The sequence below is a fragment of the Sapajus apella genome, unplaced genomic scaffold (assembly GCF_009761245.1).
Source record: "Sapajus apella isolate SASKATOON/1434 unplaced genomic scaffold, GSC_monkey_1.0 scaffold81, whole genome shotgun sequence".
NCBI classification, from domain to species: Eukaryota; Metazoa; Chordata; class Mammalia; order Primates; family Cebidae; genus Sapajus; species Sapajus apella.
In genome coordinates, this window is record NW_022437021.1 from 5,116,685 (window position 1) to 5,138,551 (window position 21,867).

The window sequence follows — 21,867 nt, forward strand, 5'->3', positions numbered from 1 at the left end:
AGCCATCAAAAAGAATGTTTTCAAGTCAGTGTGGTGGCTCATGTCTGTAATCCTAGCACTTTGGGAGACTGAGGTGAGCATACTGCTTGAGCCCAGGAATTCGAGACCAACTTGGGCAGCATAGTGAAACCCCATCTCTACAAAAAATACAAAAATTAACTGGGCATGGTGGCACGTGCCTGTGGTCCCAGCTACTCGGCAGGTTGAGGTGGGAGGATCACTTAAGCCTGGGAGGTGGAGACTGCAGTGAGCCAAGATCATGCTACTGTATTCCAGCCTGGGTGACAAAGTGAGACCCTGTCTCAAATAATAATAATGATGATGTTTTCAAAAAAATCTTTTTTTTTTTAAATTTTACTTTAGGTTCTGGGGAACACGTGTAGGTCATGCAGGGTGTTGCATAGGTGCGTACCATATCCAGCATTTCTCCTCATGTTATCCCTCCCCATCCTTCCCACCTCCTGCTGTCCCTCCCCTAGGCCCCCCCGACTGCCCGCAGTGTGTGCTGCTCCTCTCCCTAAGTCCATGTGTTCTCATTGTTCAACATCCGCCTAGGAGTGAGAACATGCAGTGTTTGGTTTTCTGTTCTTGTGTCAGTTTGCTGAGAGTGATGGTTTCCAGATTCATCCAAGTCCCTACAAAGGACACGAACTCATCATTTTTTATGGCTGCGTAATATTTCATGGTGTATATGTGCCACATTTTCTTTGTCCAGTCTATCACTGATGGGCATTTGGGTTGGTTCCAGGTCTTTGCTATTGCAAACAGGGCTGCAGCGAACATATGTGTGCATGTGTCTTTATAGTAGAACGATTTACAGTTCTTTGGGTATATACCCGTAATGGGATTGCTGGGTCAAATGTTATTTCTATTTCTAGATCCTTGAGAAATCGCCACACTGTCGTCCACAATGGTTGAACTCAAAAAAATCTTAATGAGGGAAAATGCTCTCAACATAAATTTGGGTAAAAAAGAACAAAGCTGCATACATAGAGTGAGATTTAAGTAAAGTTTTAAAATATACTTATGCATAGAAACAAAGAATAGGCAACAACAAACTATTAAAAATCATTAATTGTGGGTTATAAGACAGCAGGTAATTTTCTCTTTGAAAGATCTTTACTGCCTGCCTCCCTCACACAACTGTAAAGAATATTACCTAATAAATGTATTGTGGGCCTATATGCCAATATCACCATTTCTTAAAGAATATATACAAAAAGATACCTACTAGAAATCTTATCCCTAAAGAAAGTGCTGTTTAGATGCCACCTATCTCTGCTTCACTTTACAGTCATCTCAGTTACTGCTAACAATGAACAGTGAGAAGAATGGCAATTTGCCCCAAACCTACCCTATGCATATTATTAAGTTTAATCCCATTAAAAATAAACAACGAATAACACTGCACAGTTCATGTGAAGGAGAATCCCCCAAAAAAGGTATATTTGTAACATATAGACACTCTCTAAACAGCATCAATGCATGCCAGTTTACCATCTGAGGTTAACTATTTTATAAATCTACATTATACATTAATTCCTTTTATATGCACATATTTTTGTAAGAAATATTTACTAAATAATAAAAGAACGGCTTCCTCTGGTCAGTACAATGGTCTCAGTTGATGTACACAGGGTATCCAGCATCCATCATCAGCTCCCATGGCCATCTGTCAGAGATCATTTATGTGATGAAACCAGGCATGTAATAAACACACAAATATCAGTTTGCTTTTGACTTCACTCCTTCTTCTTACTCCATTCCTGAATGCAGTCGCTACTCCCCAGGGACTGAAGGACCTTGGGATCACGATTTTCACACATCTCTAAATCCTTGGTACATGGTATGCATTAGAAGACAGAAAAATTAGCACAGTGACAGTATTTATAATAGTAAAAACTGGAAACGACCCAAATACTTACTGACCTCACAATGGATGCTGATGCAAATTCCTACAATAGAATACTATGCAGAAGTGAACATGCTCTACGTGATACTAAACAAAAAGCAAATCACTGATGATGTCATAAGATACCATTAAGTTCAAGCACAGGAAAACTAATATATTGTGTGTATACCAATATGTGGTATAGAAAAGTAAGGAAATAAACAAATTCAGAACTACAGGTATCTCAAGTGGTGAGGGGGTGGGATTAGGTAAAGTAAGGTTTCAAATATATTCTTATGTGTATGCTTCCTCAGCAGGGTGATAGGTATACAAGTGTTCATTTTATCATCAGTTTTTATTTTATACACACATTTTACATATATTATTTTGTAGAAGAAACATTTAAGTATTTTTAAAATACATAGAACTTCCTTCTGAGGGAACTGGCAGTGCTCATAGTTCTCCCATTCATAACACCCCTGCCTCTCCTCCAACACCTTAAGTTTGATAAGGAAAGAAAGGTGAATCAGTTAGATTCTTCTCTTAGAATTAGGGAACAAGGAGGTAAGAAAGCTGTCCAGAAAGATAACATGAGAAGATTCATCTTATATAAAGGATTCTAAAATGAGTGTATCATGCAATAATCATATAAATCTACAGATACTCCTAAAACCATCTATAAAGGACAGTTTACATAATCAACCTACTAAACATGTTACAGACTATAAAACACTTCTCTCTGTATCCAACATGGTTTTCTTTCTGGCATTCAATCATCCCTATTCCTTCAGTTCCACACCAAGTAAAGTAGCTGGCTTAGAAGAGGTCATGATACATAATCACAGGTTTGTAGATTCAAGCAAAGTGGCTATGTTATCGGGTTCTCAAGTTTACTGCTCACTGGGGATCTTTACAAAAAACAGTGAGGTCTGACACCCCAGATTTTCTGATTTTGGTATGGGATGTAACGTAGGCATCAAAAAATTTGTAAAGCTTCCCAGGTGTTTCCTATATGCAGCAAAATTTGAGAGCCTTTTGGCTAGATGATTACTCTATGAGTAGATGTGTTTCTGTGATTTACGTAATTTTTATTTGCCCCCTTTTTTTTTTCTTTTGAAAGTATATTTAGTGGGGCTGGGCACAGTGGCTCACGCCTGTTAACTCCAGCACTTCAGGAGGCTGAAGCAGAAGGATCATTTGAGCCCAGGACCAACTTAGGCAACACAGTGAGACCCTGCCTCTATAAAAAATAATTGGGCATGGTGGTATGCACCTGTAGTCCCAGCTACTTGGGAGGCTGGGGTAGGAAGATCACTTGAACCCAGGGGGCTGAGGCTGCAGTGAGCCAAGGTCATGTCACTGCACTCTAGCTTAAGCAACAGAGTGAGACCCTGCCTCAAAATAAATAAATAAATGTATATTTAGTAGGAAACAATTCCATTTGATAGAACAGATTTGGAGACTCGTCCTATAATTTTGGTCATGTGCAAACCAATGCACAGGCAAGGAAGCTGATCTACAAAGAGAAGAGTATAAGACATTGTGAAAGTGGCCGGACGTGGTGGCTCAAACCTGTAATCCCAGCACTCTGGGAGGCCAAGGTGGGTAGATTGGCTGAGGTCAGGAGTTTGAGACCAGTCTGGCCAATATGGTGAAACCCCGTCTCTACCAAAAATACAAAAATTAGCTGGGCGTGGTGGCAGGAGCCTATAATCCAGCTACTTGGGAGGCTGAGACAGGAGAATTGCTTGAACCCAGGAGGCGAAGGCTGCAGTGAGCCAAGATGGTGCCACTGCACTCCGGCCTGGGTGACAGAGCAAGACTCCATCTCAAAAAAAAAAAAAAAAAGATATTGTGAAACTGAAAGAAAAAAAATAATGGAGAGAATGGCACCAGTTTCCATTGGCTTTTCAGTTTCCATGAGGCCCAGCTATACTCTGACCTTCTTCTGAAATCTCTGCATCTTTACAATAACCCTCTCTTTTCTCTCCTTCACTTAACTAGTTTTGTTTTATTTGGGAACAAAGAGCCCTGCTAGAATTAGATTGCTAACACTTGGCTATTTTAATCAAGTAAATATTTTATGTTAAAAAATCACATGATGGTTATTACTTCATTTATGTACACGTGTACATATATGTACAGTAACATATAACCACAATATATGTACAGCAATAAGCTATAACTGCCATTTGGTGGCAGCATACCTATCTTAAGATGAGGTGTTTGTTTTGTTTTGTTGTAAAGAAATAACAATATTAGAGGTTAACCATGACAAACACACATTCTTTAACAGTTTTTCACGACTTTTAGGATAACATCCACACCATTTTAAATGTCATATGTGGCTCCTCATTATCTGATCCCTATTTCTCCTATCGAATTTTTTGCTATGTAGCTTAATCCTCTATACTCCAGCATGACAATGATGATGATAATGACTGACACTTCTTGAACATTTCATATAGACTGATGATGTTCTAAATGCTTCATACTTATTAATGAATCCTCACAACAACCCCAATTACCAAGGCAGGTACTATTACTGTTCTCATTTTCTAGAGGAGGAACAGAGAGATTAAGTAAATACCTGAAGTCAAAAAACTAGTAAATGGCAGAGTCCGGATTTGAGCATAGATGGTCTGGTCTAGTCCAACCTCATAACCACCATAATTATCACAACAAAATCTTTGAAAAATTCCATTAGGATGCATAATACAGAACTTCTAATAAAAATGTACAAAACTGATTCCACAATCTTGCCTAGGGTCAACAACTGAAGCCTTGACCACATTTTTCTTGGTAGTAACACAAACCTCTCTATGCTCACTATCTTTACTTTTCAGATCCAGCCAGTCACCAGTTCTGCTGATTTTACCTTCTAAATATTTATTGAAGTATCCTCGCTTCTGATCCTACCTCACGGTCTGTCATTTGTACTTTCAACAGCCTCATAAATGGTTTTATCCTCCTCAACATATCCTCAACACAGTTGTCAAATACATCTATCTAAAAGGCAAATCTAGCTAACCATATTATTCCCCAGCTTAAAAACTCATCAGTAAGCCAGGTAGGGTGGCTCCCAGCTACTTGGGAGGCTGAGACAGGAGGACTGCTTGAACCTGGGAGCTCAAGGCTGCAATGATCTATGATCACGCCACTGCACTCCAGCCTGGGTGAAAGAGTAAGACTCTGCCTCTAAAAAATATATAAAACACAAAAACACCCCTCATTAATAGATCCCCACAATCTACAAGACAAAATTCAATTTCCTTAACACAGATTCAAGGATCTTCAAGATGGAACCCTAGCCTACTACTTACTCTACAGTCTCATCTCTTGCCACATCTCGCTGATAGCTTTATACTCTAATAATACCAAACAAGGTAGCTAATACAATACCTTCCCCAAACAAGTCAAAACGATCCACATCTCTGTGCTGTTTCCATTTTGCGTCATTCTTCTGGAAGTTTCTATGCACCTTCCACTCCCTTCTCACCTGGGCAGTTCCTCCCCATCCTTTAAGGCTTCATTCAGTGTTTATCCATCCAGAAAGCCTTCCCTAACTGCCAAGATGGAATCAGATATCCCTCCTCTGTGTTTTTTCATGGACCTAGAATTATATTACCCACCGTGCATTTATAATGATCTCTTTACGTGTCTGCCTACTAACTAAATAAATTATGCTTGGCAGAGTCCATGTCTCTCATATCCTATAGTCTTAGCAAAGTGTCTAGCAAGTAATAAGTGCTCAATCATATTAACTGAATGAGTAAATAAATAGCTCCCTGTACTTCACTCAGAATACTTAACTTACTATATTGTGATTTACTTTCTACTGTACTCGAATGTGAAAGTATCAAAGACAGGGTTCTGACTTTATCTCTGAATTCTCACTGAGTTGTATACAGTAGAGGCTCGAATAAATATTAACTTATCTAAGATTTGATCTGAAAGACTGAAAAGAATGGAGTAGAGGATTAAATAAATGAAAGGGGTGTTTTAAGATTAATCCAGTGACAATATATATGATGAACAAGAGAAGACAAACAGAACAAGGAATCCACATAGATAAGGTGATGTGAGCCTAATTTTATCGGACTGCAATATTAGAATAGAAAGAAAAAGGCTAAGTGTGAGACAAATTTTTAATTTAAAAAGTAGGATTTGGGGCCAGGCACGGTGGCTCACGTCTGTAATCCCAGCACTTTGGGAGGCCAACGGGGGTGGATAATAAGGTCAGGAGTTTGAGATATGGTAAAACCCCATGTGTACTAAAAATGCAAAAATTAGCCAGGCATAGTGGCGTGTGTCTAGTCCCAGCTACTCAGGAGGCAGAGGCAGGAGAATCACTTGAACCCAGGAGTCAGAGGTTGCAGTGAGCCAAGACTGCGCTACTGCCCTCCAGCCTAGGTAACAGAGAGAGACTCCATCTGAAAAAAAAAAAAAAAAGTAGGATTTGGTTATAATAATTCAAAGGCTTTTCCAACCAGGATGCTTTCTGAATATATTAATAGGTATAAACTAAACTACTGAGCCTAGAAAATATGATGGTACATGAGATAGAAAAGAGACTGGCCAGGAGTGGTAGCTCATACCTCTAATTCAGCACACTGGGAGGCCGGAAGAAGAAGTGCTTGAGCCCAGGAGTTCAAGACCAGCCTGGGCAACATGGCAAAACCTGGTGTCTCTAAAAATTGGCAGGGCGTGGTGCTGAGCACTGGCTGAAGTGAGAGGATCAACTGAGTTCAGAAGCTCAAGGCTGCAATGAACCATGATCATGCTACTGTACTCCACCTGGGGCAACAGAGTCAGATCCTGTCTCAAAAATGAAAGAAAAGAAAAAAAATGGCAAAAAAAGAAAAGAGAGAGAGGGAAAAGAGAGAAAGAGAAACAATGGGACAGAGAAAGACAACTTAGAACATTAAAAAAATTTAAGTACAAATCCTAGAGAAAAAGAAGTAGACAAACTCTTCTGTCATACAATTAAAATCCTGAGGCCTATTAAAATTACCTACCTTATTTCACCCTTTGAATTTACTAAAAAACTATAAGTTCTTCTCAACTAAAAAAAAACCCCTCAAATTATCTTTTCTTTTTCTCAAACTTTATTATAAAAATTACTAATGGTTGTTTAAAGTGGAAAAGTGAGTGTTCTCTTAAGAGTCATTAGAAATGTTTAGATATGTATTTTCATTGTGAAAGGAATTTATACAAATTAAAATTAAATATTAGTTTGGCAAATATTAAAAATTTCACACCAAAAGTATATCCAATATTTTAAAGCTGTCTATGAATAGAAAAAAGAGTTTCTCTAACTTTCAGCCCAAACTCATTATTTCATAAATAAACTCTCAGTAGATATTTGCTAATGTAGTTTTAAGATATTTTGTAATACCTTGCAATTTAGAAGATGATCTAATTTGGCTCTCAAGAAACCAATATATACATACAGTCAAGAGAATATAAATGGCATAGGAATCAACTGAGATTGCTGCCGCATGCCCACTGCAATCCCCAACAAGGGCTCTTTCACACAGAAAATTTGATTCATGATGCATATGGAGAATGACTATTTTGGTTCTAATTAATCCCTGTCACTATCTTCTCTGGGGAAATAACTAATAAGGCAATACCAACTTGAATAAAAGTAAGATCTTAGAGGAATAAATACAGTCTAATCACAGAGCCCACAATGAGCAATCCTAGTAAACAACAAGGAATTCTGTAGTGTGTTCAGCACTAAGAAATAGGAGAGAAAGCCTAGATTTTATACCTTATTAGTTTTTCAGAGATCCGTAAATCAGAGAACCTACAAAATCAATCTTTATAGATCAGGACTTTGTATAGTAAAGTTGAGTATGGTTCTGAATCATCAAAACAATAATCTTGGGAGCTTTAAGAAATGTTTTCTTAAAAGGTAGAAAAACCCTTAGTCTTAAAAACTTTCAGACCACACAAAAATCTCAGAGAACAGTAAACCACAATAGAAATCATAACTCTGACGGTAACTGAAAACAAACACTACATTGTTCATGAACAAAAAGGAAAAAGAAATTTTACGCAGTACAAAAGAATCTATAGACTTAAATAAGTAACGTAAGCAAAACTACTCCTGAGATAATACTAATTTTTTTAATACTCTGAATATTTAACACTTTTGAATACTGTTAAACCCACAACAAATCAACCAAAGCTTCATGCAATGTACTTAGAAGAGCATTAAGTGTTTCAAGTTACATTTTGGTGATGACTACAACCAAAGTAAAAGGGGTGTCAATATGACAACAAAAACATCTTATACTGGTGAAATATCTACAGATCCGCCATTTTCATATACTAAAATAACTGGTCTTTTCATTACTGTACACTAAGTTACTTTTTTCTCACAGTATAAATGGATTGGCAACAATCAAGCCAAAAACCCAACAGGTGCCCCTTTGACCAACTGCATGCACTTGTAAAACAGCTGGTCAGGGAATGGAATGACTCACTGGCCAACAAAGAAATCAATCTTTAGCATCATGCTTTAATCAACTCACCAAGAACTTATTATTTAAAGGAAACAATAATTTAAATTTTGCCAAAGCCCAAAAGGCCTAAAACACACACACACACACACACACACACACACACACACACACACACACATCTTCCATATATATATATACATACACGGAAGATATTCCCACTGGGGATATGTGTTTCTGCTATTCCTCTCTGGCACTTCAGTGCACATGCTCTCTCTCTTCACATATATAGAAAGGACACACACACACACACCCTACACACATGTATTAGTATATATATATAATTAATTATAAATATAATTAATATTAAATAAAAGAAGTTGGTAGTAACCCAATTAAAAATGGGCAAAGAACATTAATAGACATTTCTCCAAAGAAGATCTACAAATGGGCTGGGCGTGTGGCTCATGCCTATAATCCAGGCGCTTTGGGAGGCTGAGGCAGGCAGATCCCCTGAGGTCAAGAGTTTGACACCAGCCTGGCCAACATGGTGAAACCTCATCCCTACTAAAAAATTACAAAAAAATTAGCCAGGCATGGTGGTGGGCGCCTGTAATCCCAGCCACTTGGGAGGCTGAGGCAGAAGAATCGCTTGAACCTGGGAGGCAGAGGTTGCAGTGGGATTGCGCCATTGCGCTCCATCCTGGGCGACAAGAGAAAAACTTTATCCAACCCCCCAAAAAAAGAAGAAGAAGGAGATCTACAAATGGCCAAAAAGCACATTAAAAGACGACACTCAACATCATTATTCATTAGGAAAATACAAATCAAAACCACAATTAGAAACCACTTCATACTCACAAGGATGACTATATTAAAAAAAATCAAAAAACAAAAAACCAAACAAACAGAAAATACAAGTATTAGTGAGGCCATGGGAAAATTGGAACTTCCCATACATTGCTGATGGGAAGGTAAAATGGTACAGTCACTATGGCAATTCCTCAAAAAGTTGAAATAGAACTACCATATTACCTTGCTCAGTTCTACTCCTAGGTATATACCCAAGAGAAATGAAAATAGGTACTCAAATACATCCATATAAATGTTCACAGCAGCACAGCAGCACTATTCACAATAGCCAAAAGGTAGAAATAACCCAAATGCTTATCAATGGATAAACAAATTATGGTATATACATGCAATGGAATATTATTCAGCCATAAAAAGGAATGAAGTACTGATACATGCAACAAAATGGATGAACCTTGAAAACATACTAAGTAAAAGAAGCCAGACACAAAGCATCATATATTATATGATCCCATTTATATGAAATATCTAGAATTGGTAAATCCAGAGAGCACTTTGGTGATTGTTAGTGGCTAGAGGGAAGAAGCAATGAAGAATATCTGCTTAATGGGCACAGGGTTTTATTTTGGGATGATAAAAATGTTTGACAACTAGACAGAAATGGTAGTTGCATAACATTGTGTTAAGCCACTGAACTGCTCACTTTAAGATGGTAAATTTTTCTTATGAGTTTCACCTCAATTAAAAAAATAATAATCATAGCTTCTTTATATCTAGCACCTAGAGAACTTAAAAAGCTCCCAACTATTATTTCATTTATCCTTCAAAACACCTCTTGAGATACACATCATAAGATTATTCCAACAGACAATAAAGCACAGAATTTGTGTCCATTTAAATAAATGCGTGCTAGGTAAAAGTTCATAGCTGCAGTTGTAGGCGTTCAAAAATGTTGGTTGAACAAACGAACAAATAAATGTCTCCAAAGTCCTAGCGCCACTTCTACCAGGCCAAATACCAGTATCATAAATTCTTTCTCTTTCTCCCTCTCTCCAGCATGCGCGCGCACGCACACACACACACACACACACACACACACACACGCACACACAGACCAGATGCCAAACCACATTCATAAATAAGTTTTGAAAAATCCTGTAGCTTTTCCAAATTAAAGATTTTAAAGGGATGTTAACCACTTACATGAAGTGACTCATCTTAATTTTAGTGGAATCTTACTAAGAAATGAATATAAATAATATCCCTTATCGTTTAACAATTTACCATAACCTTTTCTAGCTATATTAGAAGAAATTCACTTATATTTCAATATTCAGTAGCCCATCATAGATAAATATTTTGTAGTCATAGCTTTTACTATGAACCTCTTTATTTACAAAAGTAAGCTGTTTTTGTTTGAAAAAGTTTTTTGTTCCATTCTTGTCATATTTCAATCACTTGGATGTATCCTATCTTTTTCACTTCCTCTTTTCCATGAGCTATCATTCAACTTTCAGTTTCACCGACAGGCCATCACATTTCTTCCTCCACATTAACTGTCTAAACACCATGTTTTGCTTTGTTCCAACAAAGCCTGAGTTGGGTGCAACGGCTCACACCTATTATCCTGGCACTTTGCGAGGCTAAGGCAGGAGGATCTCTTGAGCTCAGGAGTTCAGCCTGGGCAACACGGTGAAATCCTGTCTCTACAAAAAAATTTCAAAAATTAGTTACGTGTGGTGATGCACATCTGTAGTCCCAGGTACTCAGGAAGCTGAGACAGAGGGATTGCTTGAGCTCAGGAGGTCGAGGCAGGCTGTCATTCCAGCCTGGACAACAGAGCAAGACCTCATCTCAGGAAAAAAAAAAAAAAATAGCCCGAAGGTCATAAATTAGTTTTAAGTCACAGGCAATGCACCATTGCTACAATAAATGTTGATGAAGGTATCAAACTGCTGTATCTACTCTGAATGCAAAGTAAGCTCTGTCATACAGAATGCTTAAAACTAGAATGCTTAACAGGACAGGGAAAACACTTTCTTAGCTGTGAAACACAGTATCTGAAATATGCAAAGAACAGTTTTATACCATTACCAGCTTTGCCTATCACAGTGGAAACAGTAATTGAAAAGTCCTGCTGTCAATAATCATACAGCTTGCATGGAGCATCATCCTTTTTTTTTGTACACTACTCTTCAAATGGAAAATGCTTATTAAACAAAAGTCATATAATTACAAATTACTAAATACAATAGGCAATAACTTTTTAACAATTATTCAGCAAATAATGTCCCTTATATAAAATACTGAATAGAACTTAAAAAATTATGCCTAATGCAAATTTACAAGAACAATAATTTTACAGTAAATACATAATTCTCTTCTATTTAATTCTGTTCACTTAAATTACAATACTTCCTTTACATGACATGAATGATTTTAATTGGAAAAAATTGAAGTCATTTATAGTGGAATTAAAATAGTTTGGTTCAGCACAAGGACAACCTATGTAGTGCCACCCCCATCAAAACATTGTAGAGGGAGTTAGCCCAGCTCTGAAAATATTTACTTAATACATAATGCAGTAATGTCTTAAATCTCCTGGGGTCATGCTTCTCGCAACATCAAAACTGAGGAAATCACTGAGGACCCAATAGCAAACCAAAACAACCACCAAGCAGCAAAAAACTAAACTAAACTGCCCTAAAGCCCATTTGGCAGGCTCCATTGGCCTCCATTTTTTTGTTTTGTTTTGTTTCTTTGAGACAGAGTCTCGCTCTGTCACCCAGGCTGGAGTACAGTGGCACGATTTCGGTGCACTATAACCGATGCCTCCTGGGTTCAAGAGTTTCTCCTGCCTCTGCCTCCCCAGTAGCTAGGATTAGTGCCTGCCACCGCGTCCAGCTAATTTTTTGTATTTTTTAATAGAGACAGGGTTTGGCCATGTTTGCCGGGCTGGTCTTGAACTCCTCACCTCAGGTGATCCAACCACCTTGACATCCTAAAGTGCTTGTATTACAGGCATGAGCCACTGTACCCAACCTGTTTTGTTTTTTATACTTTTTTATTTTTAGAGATGGGGTCTCACTACATTGCCCAGGCTGGTCTAGAACCCCTGGGCTCAAGCGATCCTCTCACCTCAGCCTCCTGAAGTGCTGGGATTACAAAAGCCTAAGGCCTTTGTATTTTGTTTGTTTGTTTTTACATAGCTTTCTATCAACCTCAGTTCTGGGTTCTTCAGTCATAGCAAATCTAAAACAGCAAATCAGGAAAATAGATGAGTAAGAGCATGCCTACTGCAATAAGAACTAACAGCAAGGAAAGAATAAGAACAACAAAAACATAAAGGAGATCTATACAATGTCTAATAATATAATCCCAGCTATATAATTAATACACCCTGCACTGAAATAAGAATTACAATTCCAGGCCTATACTAAAGAGGAAGCCTAGTTATTCTATGCCTCATTTTCCTGTTCTGGATAATGGTCATATACTATGTGTTTAATATAATGTATTTGATAAGCCCTTACGGTTTTTTAAAAATGTCATTTGAAGCTGAGTGCAGTGGCTCAGGCCTGTAATCCCGGCACTTTGGGAGGCCAAGGCAGGCAGATCACTTGAGGGCAGGAGTTTGAGACCAGCCTGGCCAACATGGTGAAACCCCATCTCTACTAAAAACACAAAAATTAGCCAGGTGTGGCGGTACATGCCCATAATCCCAGCTACTCGGGAGGCTGAGGCACGAGAATTGCTTGAACCCTGGAGGTAGAGTCAACAATGAGCTGAGATCGCACCATTGCACTGCAGCCTGGGAGACAGGCTTTTTCAAAAAAAAAAAAAAAAAAAGGCATTTGAGCATTCTTTTCTGTTCATAAAAAAGATATATTGTATCAAGAATTTGTAAAATACTAAAAGTGTAAAGAAAATTAAAATTGCCTATAACCCACCATGATTTATATCTTGCTGCTTTTTTTCAGGTGTCTTCGTATATAAATATATACATATATCTTTTTCTGGTAACTTTTTTCTTTTTAAGCTGGCATCATTTGTTGGCATTTTCCGAACTCAAAAAGTCTTTGTAGAATTAAATACCGTAACTTACTAACCCATTATTACAGATTTTGGCTAGAAGGAAACATTTTATAAAGTATACTACACATCATATGTATACATGACAAACTATTTAAAAAGTGATCATTTAGGCCGGGCAAGGTGGCTCAAGCCTGTAATCCCAGCACTCTGGGGCGCTGAGGTGGGCGGATCATGAGGTCAGGTGATCGAGAGCATCCTGGATAACATGGCGAAAACCTGTCTCTACTAAAAACACAAAAAATTATCTGGGCATGGAGGCATGCACCTATAGTCCCAGCGACTCAGGAGGTTGAGGCAGGAGAATCTCTTGAACCCAGGAGGCGGAGGTTGCAGCAAGCTGAGATTGCGCCACTGCACTCCAGCCTGGGCAACAGAGAGAGACTCCATCTCGGAAAGAAAAAAAAAAGTGATCATTTATAAGGTTTAGATAAAGAAAGGGAATTTTTTCAATGGAACTGCTTACCAATAAATTACCCCCAAAAAGATTTAAAAGTCGTGGTTTGTGAAAGTAGATTATCAAATACAATACTTAAGTCCAGTGAACAAATGAGACATTTGGAGAACCAAGTTGCAGATAAATTTTGGAAAATGATCATTTTAAGTTGTTTCTGATGCCAGCAATATGGATTTCACAATAAGAGAATTCTAGATTACTGTTATTAAATTATATCCAGTCTAGTAAAGTAACACTTATTAATGACGCATTAATCATTCTGCTCATTCGTTAAGCAAATATGTATAACTACTATTTGAAAGGCATTATATTAGGGTACATTAATATCAATAGCAAGAGCCTTCTTAGTAATTCTGTAAAATGAGATAGCAGCATTTAAAATATTTTAACAAAATGTGGGAAAAAATCCCCCCAAATCCTACTGCATCTCATACCTCTTTGTGCCTGACATCCAGAGTCTGTCTCTCTCATTAAACAGTGAACAACTTGAGAGCAGACACTGTCACCACCTCTAGGTGTAAAATAGGGGTTCAATATAAGTTTGCTGAATGACATTATAATCCAGAGTTTTTCAGTTCTAATCTGAAAGCATACGTTTATACAATGAAATAATATATATACTATTTTTGATAATGCCATTTCTACACTATTTTTCATGTTTCTATCAGTCTTCATAATCTTCATGGCTGTAAAATATTCCATCATATTAATACAACTTAGAAAAATGATTCTCTCATGTTGTCTTTAAAAGTTATTTCCAGTGAGTTTTTTGCTTTGTTTTGTTTTGTTTTTGAAAGAGGATCTCATTCTGTTGTGCAGGCTGGAGTGCAGTGGCATGATGATGGCTTACTGCAACCTTGAACTCCTGGGCTCAAGTGATCCTCTCACCTCAGACTACCAAGTGTCTGGGACTACAGGTGCACACCACCACGCCCAGCTATTTTTTTAAGAAAAATTTGTAGAGTCTCACTATGTTGCCCAGGCTGGTCTTGAACTCCTGTTGTCAAAGCGATCCTCCTGCCCCAGGTTCCCAACGTTAGCATTTTTATATTGTATAGCTAACGTTGCAGCAAACATACCTTGCCTTACAAGTCTCATAGACTTATACATCACCGGAAAAACTGGGCTAAATTTAAAAGAAGATAATCTTTTATAACAAAAATTCATCTTAAAAAGGTTTGTACCCCATATGCAGACTTTTGAAAGACAAACACACAAAGAAACTAGAATTGTATTTTGCCAAATCAACTACAACTGCAAGCAATTTAAATAAATCCTCTATTATGAAATATGTATGTCCAAAGTAAACCATGTTTCATAGAACTACTTCACATATATTTAGGAAAGATACTACTGGGGGCAGGTAATAAAAATTCTGAGGTAACAAATAAGACATCTAATCAGATCTTCAATGCTTTTGGAGGGAGTATACACTTTACTTCCTTAGATGCATAGCGCTTACTCAGCCCCTCAGATTGCACAAGTGTAAGGCTTTGGGCTTCTAAAGATACCCTGATTCCCCTTTCCCACCATGTATAGATTCGAAAGTAAAAATTTACCTGGCTACATACAAGCATTTAAGCCTGGACCTTAAAGAGAGGGAGCTTATGGGAAAGCCAATTATATTTTAGAAATATGAAGCTAGTGTGTATATGTGTGTGTGTGTATTCACTTAACAAACTTGGGTTGAGCCTCTCTGCAGTATGGCCCTTCATTGATAATAAATCACTAACCTGGTTTCCTTTGTTTATGTGCAGGGAAGAGAAAAGAAAGTAAGAGAGAAAAAACAGTTACCTGTAATACAATTTTTTGTCCAAGTATGATTGCTAACAATTATCTCTAAAAAGAATATAATCTATAAAAGAAGACTTCACTGAAGGGAAGAAGGGGGCTTTTGAGGCCAGACAAAATATATGCTCAAATATGTAATTTTTAAAAGAAATATGCTACATAGCTTATTTTGTATATGTCAAATTTCTCATGAAGCCCAATGAACGAAGCCTGTATACAAATGTGTATTGTATTGTTTGCTTTACAGGCTTTTCCATACACGTATACACACACACACACAATCAGGATTTGCCAGAGGGATATATAACAACTAAATTACTTAAAGCAGGAATTCTATAGGTGTTACTGGGCATATGGAACCTTTTGGTCCCCAGAAGTTCCATTCACAGACTGCATTAACATTCCATACGACACAAAAGCGCATGCCATGACAAAGACCTTCAAGTACAAACATACAAAGACACGCTTCTAAAAACGCTCCTAAAGCCAAGTTCGCAGCTGGCACTTGTGGCACACACAAGCCACTGCTGAGACAGCTGTCACAGGCCAATCACACACACCGCAGAGTGCCAGCGTGCCACCTAAGGAAGACAAGCTGATGATCAGCGCACAAATCCCCAACCCAGTAAAGAAAAGCCCTAAATCCCCACCCTGGAAAGCACAATGCCTGCACCACCCAGAAAACTCCTTAAAAAAAAAAAAGAAAGGTAGGAGGTTTAGAAGCAATTAAACACTAGTTTACAGCAATAAAAATAAAAGAGGAGTTTTATTTGGACATTCACGAGAAAGGAGCCACAATATTCAATCCCCACGGAAGTATTATCAGCTAGCTAGTAGCACAAGGCTTTGTCCCCGAACTGGAAAAAGGGGAAAGGAGGAGGGCGAGGAGAGATGCAGACCCTGTAGCACCTCCCTCCCGGGCAGGGTACTGGGGCTGCGGCGAGCTCCACTTCCCAGGCCCCCTCCCACCCCTTGCTAGCCACCGCCTCCCACCCCTTCCCAGCCACCGCCTCCCACAGCAGGCCCGGTAGCCTTGGGCTCTCCTACCTTGGCTTTGCCGGCCTCCAGCTTCTTCTGTCTCTCCTCGTCCTCCATGGCTTCTGCGAGGAAGGCAGGGGAAAACAGGGGTTAAGGGGTGGTCGGGGTAGAAAGGAAAGGTCGGTTAAGACGGAGGTGGGACGGCAAGCTCCGCGGCCCAGGGCGCACAGCCGGCCTGGCGCTCCCCCGCCCGGAGTGGAAGCAGTCTCCGCGCTCACTGGAGGATTGTCCTCAGCCGCACGGGAAGCGCCGTCACCGCCGCCGCCATCTTCGTCTCCACGTAAACACACGGCGAGGCGGGAGGGGCTGGAACGTCTGTTCGCGCAGCCGCCTCGCGGGCAGGTGCGCCTGGGGTCCCGCCCCGGCCCAGCAGTCGCCGGTCAACCCCCGCCAGGCCCGGGACCGCCTCCGACTGACGAGGATCCCGCCACAGGAAGCGTCCTTCCCGAACATCAGCGGCTCTCAGGTGGCGGCCGAGCTGAGGGGTAGGAGGGACCGGGATGTGCTAGGGGCTCCTGGCTGGACTCCCACCCTCCGTACAAGGTATCCAGTGGTATTGAAACCTGAGGGTTTTATTTTTCTCCAAGTTACAAAAACAACATTGCTAATGGTGAAGTTGGCGAACACCTAAAAGCTCCGGTGGAAAAGTTGCGGGGGATGGGGTGGGTGGCGGGGCTGACGCCAGTTTTTCTCCCTACTTGACTCCTCGCCTCAAGGAATTATGAGAGCAGCTAATTGCTCTTATTACTTCCTTAGCCTGAAAAGTCCCTCCCTCTTCCCTCCACTGGTTTCTACTCAATCTTTATCCTTGAGTAGAAGGTTTATCCTTGTAGTCTCATCTCACACGACGCCTCCAAATGGCTTTCTGACCTCCTGTTCCCTCCACGGCGACCGAGACACATCCAGTCAAAACTTAATCCCCTCCCCCCACTCCTTCGAGCTTCCCTTTAGCAATAATGTTCTGAAAAGGAGCCGGAGCTTCAGAACCTAAGTTAGGGACAATGCCAGACTACACTAACTTTCTAGCCTTAATGACAAGTTACCTATCCACGAGCCTACTTGGAATTTTTGGAAGGGTTGTTAATATACGTGACTGCCCTGGCATATTAAAACGTCTTGAATTAATGTCAGCTTTCTTTCTCTTTGGACTTCCTTTGTGTACCCTGAACGATATTTTAATAATTTGTGTTCTTAGTTCAGTTCATACTCCCAGTTCCTTGAGGACAGAGACTCATAGAGTCTTGCTCGTCTTGGCTTTACTAAAGTGACCAGCACAGAACTCTGCACTCAATAAACGCTTTTTGGATTGAATCAAACAGTGTTTATAAATTTAGCATCACTATCCTTCCTTGTTTCCCCCACATGTGCTCCCTCAATCCTTTGTGTTCTTCTCCCTACCCTCCAATGCTCAAATCTACTCCTGGAGTGAACTACACATACTAATGTCTCTGGTTGATTACTCGGGTTTACCATGTTTCTCTGTTGCTTTGAGCTAGGTTGGACTGAAAAATTGGTAGGTGTGAACAAAAAATAGGCTAAAATGAGTTCAAGCGAAGAAGTGGCGTTAAGTGAAAAACTGAGGTTAAAAAGAAAAAAGGGGAGACTAAAGACCTGAAGTCTACCACAAACTGAAGATGAGTGTTAAATAGCCCTTATTTAGAAATCTTAGCTTTAAAAAAGTTTTTTTTTTCTTAAGCTCCGTAATGCATACATTCTGCCAACTTGTAACAGCCAAGTGTATACTGTCCTGTTATCTCAACCTGAATTGGGAACCAGGTGAAATTAGACATTTTATCATAGGGATAAAAGAATTAAGACAATAAGTGATTTACTTAGTTACCCATCAAGTTAAGAGTAAGGACTGCACCAGACACAGTGGCTCATGCCTGTAATCCCAGCACTTTTGGAGGCCAAGTCGGGAGGTTCACGAGGTCAGGAGTTTGAGACTAGCCTGACTAGCATGGTGAAACCCTGTCTCTACTAAAACAAAAAACAAAAAACAGAAAACAAAATTAGCTGGGCGTGGGGGCGCACACCTGTAATCCCAGCTACTCAGGAGGCTGAGGCAGGAGAATCACTTGAATCTGGGAGCTGGAGGTTGCAGTGAGCAGAGCTCCCACCACTGCCCTCCAGTCTAGGCAACAGAGCAAAACTCCATCTCAAAAAAAAAAAAAAAAAAAAAAAAGTAAGGAATGGAACCAAGTGTTCCAATAGTTTAGTGATTTAAATACTGGATTGAGGGATTATCTCTGTAGATGCTGATTGCCTAGGAGGGAGAAGCCCCAGGGTATCTAAAGATATTCCTATTTGTTAGGGGATACTGCTTTCTCTGTGACTAAGGTCAGCTATTTGTATGTGCTGAAAATGTTCAAGAATACCTAACAAAGCAACAAGATTATTTCAGTGTTTCCCTTCACTGATAGCAGCCAATCGTACACATGTCTGTTTTACATAATGGGTGTTCAATCAATGTTGAAAGTTAGATTTGTGTTAACTTCTATTAGAAGGGCAAGCATTGGGCACTAGTGCTCTGACTCTTCCTTATGGCACCTATTCTGTCACATCTTGTCATACCAGTCATTCATTCATGTAATGTCATTCACTTATTCAAGTGATTATTTTCGAAGATATTTCAGCAAAGACTTGAAAGAGATGAAGAAGCTGTGCAAGGTGGTGCACCCCTGTAATCCCAGCACTTTGGGAGGCTGAGGGGGTCAGATCACTTAAGCTCAGGAGTTTGAAAGCAGCCTGGGGAACATGATGAAACCCTGTCTCTAAAAAAAATAAAATAAAGAAAGAAAGAAAGAAATACAAAATACAAAAATTAGCTGGGTGTGGTGGCAGGAGCCTGTAGTCCTAACTACTCCAGAGCCTGAGGTGGTAGGATGACTTGAGCCTGGGAAGTCAAAGCAGTGAGCCCAGATCACACCACTGCACTCTAGCCTGGACAACAGGAGACACTATCTCAAAAAACAAGGTCGTGGTGGGTGTGGGTAGAGAGCCGTGGAGATAATTGAGGGTACAGCAAATCCAAAGAAAGGCCCTCAAGTGAGACCATGATGGACCTTTTCAAGGAAGAGTAGGAGGTGAGGGTGGCTAGAGTGGAATAAGCAAGGGAAATTGTAGGAGATGAAGACAGAAAAGTAACAGGGGGCCAGATCCTGTAGAGTTCCTTCCTTCCTTCCTTCTTTCCTTCCTCCCTCCCTCTCTCTCTTTCTCGGAGCCTCACTGTGCCACCCAGGCTGAGTGCAGTGGCCCGATTTTGGCTTACTGCAACCTCAGCCTCCTGGGCTCAAGTGATCCTCCCTCTTCAGCTTCCTGAGTAGCTGGAGCCACAGGTGGAATCCACCACAATGGCTTATTTTTGTAGTTTTTTTGAGAGACAGGGTTTCACCATGTTGACCAGGCTGGTCTGAAACTCCTGAGCTCAAGCAATCCACCTGCCTCAGCCTCCCAAAGTGCTGGGGTTCCAGGTGAACCACCATGGCTGGTTTAGAACTATAGAGTTCTAAAGGTCATTCTAAGGACTTTGGCTTTTACTCTGGGTAAGATTAGGAGCCATTGGAGAATTTAGAGCAGATGAGTGATATGATCTGGCTTATGTTATTCACAGACATTTGGCTGCTATGAGGAGAAAGGGGGATCAGTTTGCATGCTATTTCAGTAATCCCATATAATGGGAATTTGGGCCATAGTACTGCAGTGGAGGAAATGATATGAATAAGATTCTGGATAGCTTTTGAATATAGAACCAATAGTATCATAGGAGTTGTAGATTGAATATGAGGTTTGAGACAAAAAGAAAAGTTAAGGTTGACTCCAACATTTTTGGCCTGAGCAACTTAAGTGATGAAGTTGTTAGTAACTAAAATGGAGAAGAGCAAATCTAGAGACCAGGTGTTCAGTTTTGGACATAAGTTAGACATACACGTTACACCTCCAAGAACTGATAAAGGTCATTGTAGACATTAGTTCATCTGGAATTCAGGAGAGAGGTCCAAGCTAGAAGTAAAAAGGTGAGAGTAGTCAGTATTCAGGATGTAGATGGTATTTTACATTAAGGAATTGGATGAGATAATCTAGGGCCATGCTTTTCAATACAACAGCTATTAGCTAGTCTGAATTGTGATGTTCTGTAACTGTAACACATTGGATTTGGAAGATTTAATATTAAAACAAAATATTATACTATTTTTATATTATTAAAATGATTATATTTGGGACCTATTGGGTTTAATAAGATATATATTAATTTCTTTTATTAAATCACGTTTCTTTTTTTAATGATTTTTTTTAATGATGTCACTAGAAAGTTTCAAATTAGATATGTGGCTTGCCTTTGTAGCTCACATTATTTTTCTATTGGACCATGCTGCTCTAAGGAGCAACTTTAGATAGAACTAAGGTGTTACAATGACTGAGTTTTGGAATACTTCAACTCTAAGAAAGAGGGAAGGTGAGTGGAATCTGCAAATGAGACTGAGAACAGTGGTTAGCTATGTGAAAAGAATCAGTAGCCAAGTGAAGAAAGGTAAGGAGGAAGGAGTGATGAACCATGACAACAGGTGAAGTAAAATGAGGACTGAAAAATGAACATTGGATATAGCAAGGTAAAGGTCATTGGAGGCTTCCACAGAAGGCACTGTAAATCAATCATTCATTATTTCCAACTGAGCGCAAGCACTGCCTCAGTATCCTTCTCAACAAAGAATCCCTGGCAGTTATGTCCAATGGACCAGAATTAAAAAGGGAAGTAAAATCTAATTGGTATCTTCTATTGGGGTTACATTCTAGTGATTCTTTTATGACATCTGTAAAATTTGTAATTTAATTAAGCTACATTTCTTTTAGTGTTGATGTGCCTTCCAATAATAAGAATATCATCCAACATTCATTTCCTCTGAGAAATTAAATTCAAGATATTTTTTTTTGAGGCAGGTTCTTGCTCTGTCACCCAGGCTGGAGTGCAGTGGCACAATCACAGCTCACTGCAGCTTCAACCGTCCAGGCTTAATTGATCCTCCCACGTAAGGCTCCTGAGTAGCTGAGACTATAGGTGCATGCCACCACACCTGGCTAATTTTTAAATTTTTTGTAGAGATGGGGTTTCCCTACATTGCCCAGGGTGGTCTTGAACTCCTGAGCTCAAGCAATACACCTGTCTCAGCCTCCCAAAGTGCTGAGATTATAGGCATAAGCCAATGTATCAGGCCTAAATTCAAAATTTCTAAAGGTAATTTTCACATTTCCACTTGAATCGTACCAGTTCTTCATTGGTAAGATAGCAAACTGGTGTACATAGAATACCTATGTGA

The 21,867-nt window shown here is 39.6% G+C and overlaps 2 protein-coding genes across 5 annotated transcripts in view; one reads left to right on the plus strand and one right to left on the minus strand.

Annotated features, from left to right (window-relative positions):
• AKAP9 (A-kinase anchoring protein 9) overlaps positions 1-16,827 on the minus strand; it is a 167,869-nt gene extending 151,042 nt beyond the window's left edge. For all 4 annotated transcript variants that reach the window (XM_032253055.1, XM_032253057.1, XM_032253058.1 and 1 more), the window contains exon 1: positions 16,562-16,827. In XM_032253055.1, the coding sequence (XP_032108946.1) occupies positions 16,562-16,609 (48 nt within the window). In that variant the 5' untranslated portion in view covers positions 16,610-16,827. The remainder of the gene's footprint in view (positions 1-16,561) is intronic.
• Positions 16,827-21,867, plus strand: part of MTERF1 (mitochondrial transcription termination factor 1) — a 469,560-nt gene continuing 464,519 nt past the window's right edge. The window contains exon 1 of the transcript XR_004261225.1: positions 16,827-17,095. The gene's annotated coding sequence lies outside the window, so the exon portion shown is untranslated. The remainder of the gene's footprint in view (positions 17,096-21,867) is intronic.